General features: G+C 46.2%; 2 protein-coding genes across 4 annotated transcripts in view; both read left to right on the forward strand.

The window, feature by feature from the left end:
* The first annotated feature begins 463 nt into the window (after window positions 1–463).
* On the forward strand, window positions 464–1,704 carry mrps33 (mitochondrial ribosomal protein S33). 2 transcript variants are annotated; one of them, XM_019866214.1, is made up of 3 exons: window positions 464–553; window positions 955–1,174; window positions 1,293–1,704. In XM_019866214.1, the coding sequence occupies exons 2-3, from the start codon at window positions 960–962 to the stop codon at window positions 1,396–1,398; spliced, it is 321 nt and encodes a 106-aa protein (XP_019721773.1). In that variant the 5' UTR covers window positions 464–553; window positions 955–959; the 3' UTR covers window positions 1,399–1,704. The 2 variants fall into 2 exon arrangements, with proteins under 2 accessions (XP_019721773.1, XP_019721772.1); XM_019866213.1 differs by lacking the exon at window positions 464–553 and adding an exon at window positions 593–690.
* Window positions 1,705–2,445: 741 nt separating this feature from the next.
* Window positions 2,446–8,292, forward strand: part of braf (B-Raf proto-oncogene, serine/threonine kinase) — a 9,357-nt gene continuing 3,510 nt past the window's right edge. The window contains exons 1-10 of one of the 2 annotated variants that reach the window (XM_019866211.1): window positions 2,446–2,631; window positions 4,661–4,762; window positions 4,845–5,144; window positions 5,276–5,379; window positions 5,458–5,560; window positions 6,206–6,354; window positions 6,488–6,607; window positions 6,707–6,866; window positions 6,979–7,018; window positions 8,101–8,220. In XM_019866211.1, the coding sequence (XP_019721770.1) occupies window positions 2,476–2,631; window positions 4,661–4,762; window positions 4,845–5,144; window positions 5,276–5,379; window positions 5,458–5,560; window positions 6,206–6,354; window positions 6,488–6,607; window positions 6,707–6,866; window positions 6,979–7,018; window positions 8,101–8,220 (1,354 nt within the window). In that variant the 5' untranslated portion in view covers window positions 2,446–2,475. The remainder of the gene's footprint in view (window positions 2,632–4,660; window positions 4,763–4,844; window positions 5,145–5,275; window positions 5,380–5,457; window positions 5,561–6,205; window positions 6,355–6,487; window positions 6,608–6,706; window positions 6,867–6,978; window positions 7,019–8,100; window positions 8,221–8,292) is intronic. The other variant, XM_019866212.1, reaches the window with a different exon arrangement.

Here is an 8,292-nt window from a genome sequence, read left to right on the forward strand (position 1 = left end):
CCCGGTCCGCGGACCGGCGGTTGGGGACCCCTGATCTAGACGATACCTGAATGTATTCGTTGTTTGTCATGTAGCGCCCTCGGGTGGTCAAAACGAGAAACATTTCAGTTTTGTTTTTTAGTGGATTCAAAATCCTCACACTTACAAAAATAAAACGCTATCACTTTGAGGCCAGCAAAAGTATATTAAAACAAATATTTAAAAATAAATCTAAATGCATACAACTAATTATGTTTATTGTGTACATCGTAGAAAGCGGCTCGAGAATGGGAACGTTTGTGCGACACATTAGACTGTCGGACAGGTTAATAGTAGCGGACTTACTTTTGACACGAAAATACAAGAAGATGTTGTTTACTATTTTTCATGTTTTTCTATTTTATAACTTATGGTTATTTCCATTTTACCTTAGATACCTAAAAACATGTAAATTAAAATTGAAAGTAAAAAAAATGCGAAAAGACAAGTGAATCTTCTACCCGGAAGTCGAATCATCTATCCAATCAATGCTCAGCACCAAACGGAACACGGAAGTGTCGCTCGTGCAGTGAAGGTTAGACGCTAACGAAAGAATTTTTGGGCTGCCTACTGTATAAAATGAAAAATATAGCTTTTTTTGTGATGCGTTGTTTGCCGATACAAGTCTAACTAGCTGGATTTTTTTTGTCTTTACACGGCCTTGTAATTAAGGTAATAATGACGATGTGACTTGCACTTATTGAATGTAGATGCCCATTTTGTCATGTTTTCATCCAGCACGTATCAGCGTGGCCCTGAATCACACCATAATGCTAGTATTTTCGCCAGATGTATTGTGTTGTACTTAAATGAACTGATTTAAAAGGGTAGTATTGGTTGCATGTTTCCGTGGCAATTGCAAGAAGAAAGTGTCCCTTATGGATCTCTCCTAAATATATTATTTTTCACAATTCATCTTTCCTTCTCCTTATTCAGCAATTATGGCCAGCATGTCGAACTATGCACTGCGCATGGCCAGACTGAGTGCTCAAATTTTCGGGGATGTCGTCCGCAAGACGGACCCCAAGTCCATGAAGGTGGTCCGCCTTTTCCAGGAGCCTCCCATGGCCAAGAGGAAAGAGGTGTACGACTGGTACCCGCAGCACAGGATCTACTACGCCATGACGCAGAAGCTCAGGTTCATGGGACTGTTCAGGTAATTTTGATAGGTAACAGTAACCTCCTGCTTATCTGAGTTTGCATGTCCCAGACACGTCATAAAAAAAAAAAAAATCTGTGAATTCGTCTGAATGTGTTTCGACATTTGCTCGCAGGGACGAGCATGAAGATTTTAAGGATGAGATGCGTCGCCTGAGGAAGCTGAGAGGAAAAGGCCCACCAAAGAAAGGAGAAGGGAAGAGAGCAAGCAAGAAGAAGTGAGCCACGACGTTGCCGCTGCATCACTTTGGAACTGGAACTGTAAAGAGCCTTTCGTGATCGACCTTCCAGTACGTTCTTCGGAGCATTCACAACATCAGTGGGCTTAGTACCCAGCCACTGTGGATGATGGTCAAATGAGACGTCCAAAAAAAAAAAAAAATCATGATTGTATTTGTAGTCTGTGTCTTATTCTCATTGTGTTGCATTTAAGTTTCACAAGTGGAAACGTTTTTGTTGACTCCAGATGGATTGTCACTGAGTGTTGAAAGTATTCAAGGAAAAAAATAAAAGTACAACTACATTCAATTGTTTGCTTTGGTACTTGAATGCTCATATTCATTCATGATGTTGTGTGTTCGTATAAGTTACTCATGCTTTGAATGTGTTCCGCGAATGTTTGCATTGATGGGTGTGTGCTTTGTGTATATATGCTGTATTGTGTGGACTGTGTTTTATGAATATGTTAGCTGTGTTGTATTTGCCTTTTTTGCATGTGTGGCTGGCTGTGTGTCACGTCTGTTGTGTATGCATGTGGGTTGTCTTTGCGTGCGTGGCGTTTGTGTGTTGGATTAGTCTTCTGTGCATGTATTAGAATCACAATAGCTTTATAGTCATTGTAGCACAGGTTGCAACAAAATGGAACAAACACAACCCCAAAGTGAGCTCCTTTAAGGGGAGCACCGTATGTATTTGAAAAAGAAGCAGCACGACAGTAATACTCCACACACAGACATTTGAAGGTGGGGTGCGGGATCATGACAGCAAAGGGCAGGTTTTGCAAGCGATCAGGGGCCACCACATCCCATCTGCAGGTGCGTCATAATAGAGGAAGTGAGAGGGGTTTGGGCAACGGGCTGTGAATTGCATTTGTTTGTGTTTGTGCGCTTGTAGGTTGTGTGTATTTCTTTCGTGTCTCTGTCGAGTGTATATTATGTTTTGTGTGTCTTTTGTACGTGTTTTGTGTGGTGTGATGGTTTGCAAGACAGCTCAAGTCTGTCCTTTGTCGCCCCCTTGCGGCCGCAGCGCCGCCACTGCGCTTGTCTCTCTTATTTTCCACTCACTTTCTCACACTTTAAAATGGCGGCGTTGAGCAGCGCCGAGTCCCCACCGCCCGTCTTTAACGGAGACACCTCAGAGCGGCAACCGGGCGGGGAGCGGGGCCTCGAGGAGCTCGGCGCAGCGCTGGAGCCCTCCTGCTCGCCGGGGATCCCCGGAGGTCCGCAAGACGAGGAGGTAGGCGCTTCGCGGCGGCGGTGCGATGGTAGCGGCGGAGAAGTGGGAGGGAGGCAAGTGGGCACGGCGAACGGGGCTGCGAGCGAGGCTAATTGGATGGAAATGTTCAGGAAACACCGGCTGCTCCGCGGATGGCGGGGGATGCGGCACAAGCGGGGGAAGAGGGAGGGTGACGACCAGAACCGACGCGGAGGGGCTCCCGGGACCCTCTGCTCGCGTTAGGCTGGAGCATGCGGCAGTTGGACGGGGAGGTTTTATTCGTAGGGGTCGATGTTTACTCGGGGCCTTGCTCGCCTTCCAGTCGGCTCTCACTGCGGCGCCGCCACGGCACACAACGCACGCCGCTGTTGACACAACAAAGACGGGGCAATTAATGGCGCTTTTGCCGTGGAAGTGGGGTGGTGGTGCACCGTGCCGGAGAGACCCACTCGGGGCTGATGGTGGACGTGCGGGGAGCGGATGCTCGCGTTGAAGTATAATGCAGCTGCACAGGTTACTTTGGTACATTTAACGGCCAACAAAAAAAAAAAATAAAACGCAATATACACTTGCCCATGCAGGTCTCTGCGTATAAATCAACACTAATTTTGATTAATTCCCAGTCAAATCGATTTTGTTTCCATTTTTCAGGGTAGCATTGTATCTTGACAGTTTTGAAATTCGCTGGTTCAAATTTCCAACCCATATTCTAAAAAAAAAAAAAAAACCCTCAATATTAGGTGAAGTGGAGCCTCTTCATAGATGTGAATGTGAGTGGTGGTCGAGAGCTGGAACTCATTTTTTTTGGAATCCCCTTGTGTTTTGCTTACCAGTCACTAATGCTACTCGGGACGTCTAGCCAAGCTCAGTGCAGCTCTGCTTACCCTTTTATTTTATTTTTAGGAGTTCTTCATTTCATCCCGCCTCTAATAATGGTCACGTGGGTGGATTTATTGTCAAGAATTAGTTAATAGTGTGCGATTGATTGTTGATTTGAGCTTGTTCATTGTCATTCACACTTTGAGGTTCCCCTGAAATGGGCCTCGCGCTGGAAACAGCCAGCGTCTGATACAGTTCCTGAAAGTAGAGAGGATAAGAGCAATATCAGGAAATAGCCGACTTTTCGACATCCCATTGAGTCATAGTTCACCCCTCAGCCCGTTTTAAGCGTGAAGCATTATCATGTGCTAGCGCTGCGAGTGATACAGTTGGTGCCGCTATCTTTGCTGGACAGTATATTGAATTGTTGATCGTATTTAATGAAGGCAGAATAGAATGGAAAGATTTCTTTGTTATGCCTAGGGATGCTTTTTGTGCGCTAAATGCCATTTATTTTCCCAAGTTACTATATTTTAAACAAGCTGTTGAGGTATTTGAACACAAATAAGCACTGTCGTGCTCAATGCAGCTGTTGTTGTGCCCATTGTTTTTTTTTTATAATTGTTATTATGATTTGCTGTTTTTGTGCACAGACCAAAGCCATCGAAAGTAAAAATATTGCTTTGGCGACATCAGGTGGCACCACGGTGCCAAGCAACTATGTTGAAGTCATGGGAGGAGCTTCATTTAGTTTGGCCATCACGTTGTCTCATAGAAAAATTGCTTTGTCGACATGCTGTGATATCTGTACGTAATCGCAAACTTTTTTGGGGGGTACTAGTCAATTACTTGCTGTGTTTTTTTTTTTTTGCGATTTGCGTCAGTGTTGGTCCTTATTGACTGTACAATCCCGACTTGTTGAAGGGGGGAATGGAGTGATGTTGCCGAAGCTTGAAAACTGCGCGCTGCTGCTTCGGTTTTATGAATAGGTCTAATTCATTCAGGCAAAAAGGGAAGCCTGAAAACTGATGAGCTTGCATGATGTCATATCATTCTCTCGGCTGTCGATCGGTTTTGGGTGATGTCATTCTCATGAATGGATACCGCCTTTTCTATCCAATTACCGTATCGTTCGTCAATGAGAAGATCTGTATTCACAAAAGCGAGGGCCTAATTTCCAAGTCGGCAAAAAAATGAATCGAATGTGTCCCCCCCCCCCCACCCCCAACAGATCTGGAACATCAAACAGATGATCAAGTTGACGCAAGAACACTTAGAGGCTCTCCTGGACAAGTTTGGAGGAGAACACAATCCTCCCTCCATATATCTTGAGGTGAGAGTCATTTGCTCTCACTCCACGGAGAACCTCAAGAATGTCACTTAAGCCCACTGTCCGTTCTTCGTCTCCCCCCCAGGCCTATGAGGAGTACACCAGTAAGCTGGACGCCTTGCAGCAGAGGGAGCAGCAGCTGCTAGAGGCCACGGGCAACGGCACGGACTTCCCCTCCTCCTCGCCGACTCCCGTGCCGACCCTCCTGGAGGTCAAGATGGGAGGCTGCGTGGCCGGCGGCGGCGGGGTCGGCGCTCAGGTTTTCCCCTCGGCACCCAACACCTTGGCCGTCCTCCAGAAACCGGCGGACGCCAGCCGGAGCAACCCGCGCTCTCCGCAGAAGCCCATCGTCCGGGTCTTCCTGCCCAATAAACAGAGAACGGTGGTACGTGATAACTCGTCATTTAGACCACGCCCCCCTGAGTGTGAGCGGGGCCATTGCGTTCTGTGGTAGTCCACACGTTTTCATTAAAGACCGGAAACTAAAGCCGGGGGGTGTTTCCCGGCTGCGTTCAGGTCCCCGCCCGGTGTGGGATGACCGTGCGAGACTCGCTCAAGAAGGCTCTCATGATGCGAGGACTCATCCCGGAGTGCTGCGGCGTCTACAGGATACAGGACGGGTGAGTGTGCTGCAAACGCACTGAAATGAGAATCCGGGAGAGAATACCACTGCACTGTTAAAATCTATCGATCTACAGAGAGAAGAAGCCGATTGGTTGGGACACGGATATCTCCTGGCTGACCGGGGAAGAGTTGCACGTGGAAGTCTTGGAGAATGTGCCGCTCACCACGCACAATTTTGTGAGTACCGCTCATCCAGTCCGAGTAATATCAACAGCATTCATAATATTTATTAGGGATGAGCAAGTACCGATACCAGATATCGATATTGGGTCGACGCAGGCTTTATTTTAATGTATCGGGTATCAATGGAGGGTGCGGATACCAGCCACCGATACTTCCACAAAAAAAAAAAACTTTGTTCACATTTTTTCCATCCTTGGGTTGAATTAAAATTGTAAAATATCAAAAGTAACTCAAGGTATCGGTCCTTGGTATGTATCGGGTTGCGATGGAGGGGGTGGATACCAGCCACCGATACTTCCACAAAAAAAAAAAAAAACTTTGTTCACATTTTTTCCATCCTTGTGTTGAATTAAAATTGTAAAATATCAAAAGTAACTCAAGGTATCGGTCCTTGGTATGTATCGGGTTGCGATGGAGGGTGTGGATACCAGCCACCGATACTTAAAAAAAATAAAACAAAAATGTGTGTTGAATTAAAATGAGAAAATATCAAATGTAACTCGAGGTATCGGTACTTGGTATCGGTGAGTTTGCAACGAGTGAGTCCTCGTCATGGCAGTCGTATCGACCCTCCCTAATATTTCTCGTTTAAAATATGGCGCAAAGCGTGGCTGACGGAACCCCGCTTCTGGTCTCCAGGTGAGGAAGACCTTCTTCACGCTGGCCTTCTGCGACTTCTGCAGGAAGCTGCTTTTCCAGGGCTTCCGCTGTCAGACGTGCGGCTACAAGTTCCACCAGCGCTGCAGCACCGAGGTCCCCCTCATGTGCGTCAACTACGACCAGCTGGAGTAAGTCGCTCGCAAAATAAATAAATAAATAAATAAAAATCTATTTAAAAAAAAGCCGTTGCTGATGTAAAAGCGGTCGCGAATGAATGAGGATGCGACTCAGAATCCCGTTTTCCATTTTTACGCCGCGCAGCTTGTTGCTCGTGTCCAAGTTCTTCGAGCATCACCCTTTCACCCAAGAGGAGGTCTCCTCCGAGGGGACCACCCCCGTGTCCGAAGCCTGTCCGTCGCTCCCTCCGTCCGACTCCACCGGGTGAGCCCCGCCCCCTTTTTTTTTTTTTTTTTTGCCTACTCAAGGCCGTTTCCCCCAACGAGGCGCCGCCGCGCTAACGAACGCACGTGGTCTCTCCAGGTCTATATGTCACGCCACGTTGTCCCCATCCAAGTCCATCCCCATCCCGCCTAGTTTCCGGCCCGCCGAGGAGGATCACCGCAACCAGTTTGGCCAGCGGGACCGTTCGTCCTCTGCCCCCAACGTCCATATCAACACCATCGAGCCTGTCAACATCGACGTGAGTGTTGGAACCACGTGTTGGCATTCGGCTTTTAATTTGGCCCTCACCGTTGCGTAACAATCCGGCAAAATGACGAAGGGGCTCACTCGTCGCCACCTTTTTCTTTCAGGACCTGATCCGAGATCAGGGACTAGTGAGGTCGGATGGAGGTAAGGAACTTCGCTCCATTCTGTGTCCCCCCCTCCCTCCCCCCCACCATCCCGCGTGTCTGCGTGCACTGTTCTTTTTGTGTATATGTGTGTGTGTGTGTGTGTGTGTGTGTGTGTGTGTGTGTGTGTGCGCGTAAAGACCCTAGAAGCTTTCAAGTCGGCGCTTGTAGCTCGCTTGCGGACGTCATTTTCCTTAATTTTTTATTTTTTTTTGGCCCCCCCAACTCAAGCTCCCACGCAGTGATTTGAACTGAATAGGAGCCGATCTTTTCTATCCATTAAAAATTAAAAAAAAAAAAACAAAAAAACCTAAATGAGTTGTGATGTCATATAAATTGGTATACATCAGTAAAGTGTAATTTTTTTTTTTTTTTTCATGAATAATAATGTTAAAAATATTTCATTATTGACCCTCGGAGCATTTGTTGTAATTTAAAAAAATGACCTTTAAATTAAAGAACAAATATTTTCATAAAATAAAAATGAGACGTATAAAATTACACAAGAGTTAATAAAAAAAAAAGGGCATTCCAAAATACATTAAACCGCTATAATTCAAAATCAATTTTGAAAAAAGGTAGTTATTAATTTAATTGGTTAAAAGTTAGTAATTTCTCCAATGACACAAAACGGTAAAGCTTTCTTTTTTTTTTATTTTTGAAATTTGTATTATTATTTTTTTAATATTCAGTTTACATGTTCACCTAATAATAGGAACTGTTGATGTTTTAAAAACCAAATGCGGCGTGATGATTTTGCAATGGACTGAAATAAAATGCATGCATTAAAGGGTTAATATAACTTGCCAAAAAAGGGGGGGGGGTTTCTTCGCAATTTATTTAGGTCTTATAGGATCCCTGCCCCCCCCCCTTCGTGTAACGACCCGCAGCAGTAAACCATTTAACAAAAAAAAAAGATTCCACGCTTGACTTTCTGATCATGTGCAAGTACACATTTGATCAAGCGCGGGGGGGAAAAAAAAACGGCGCTCGATGTGATCTCCTTTGGATTGGGCACTTGGTGGGCACGCAGGGTGAGTGAGTAGCAGTGATGGTCTGTCTCTGTCTCTCTTTGCCCTGCAGCCCCCCCGAACCACCCTGCCCGCTGCTTGAGGAAGCACCGAACACGGACCTCAAGCCCCCTCCTATACTCCTACCCCAATGACATTGTGTTTGATTTTGAGCCCGAGCCCGTGTTCCGAGGTAGTCAGGCCCTCTGTGTGTTCTCGTGCTCCCACCTCCACTGTTTCACCACCACCGCATACGCCCCCCCCC

The sequence above is a fragment of the Hippocampus comes genome, unplaced genomic scaffold (genome assembly GCF_001891065.2).
Source record: "Hippocampus comes isolate QL1 unplaced genomic scaffold, H_comes_QL1_v1.1 scaffold50, whole genome shotgun sequence".
Classification (NCBI taxonomy): Eukaryota; Metazoa; Chordata; class Actinopteri; order Syngnathiformes; family Syngnathidae; genus Hippocampus; species Hippocampus comes.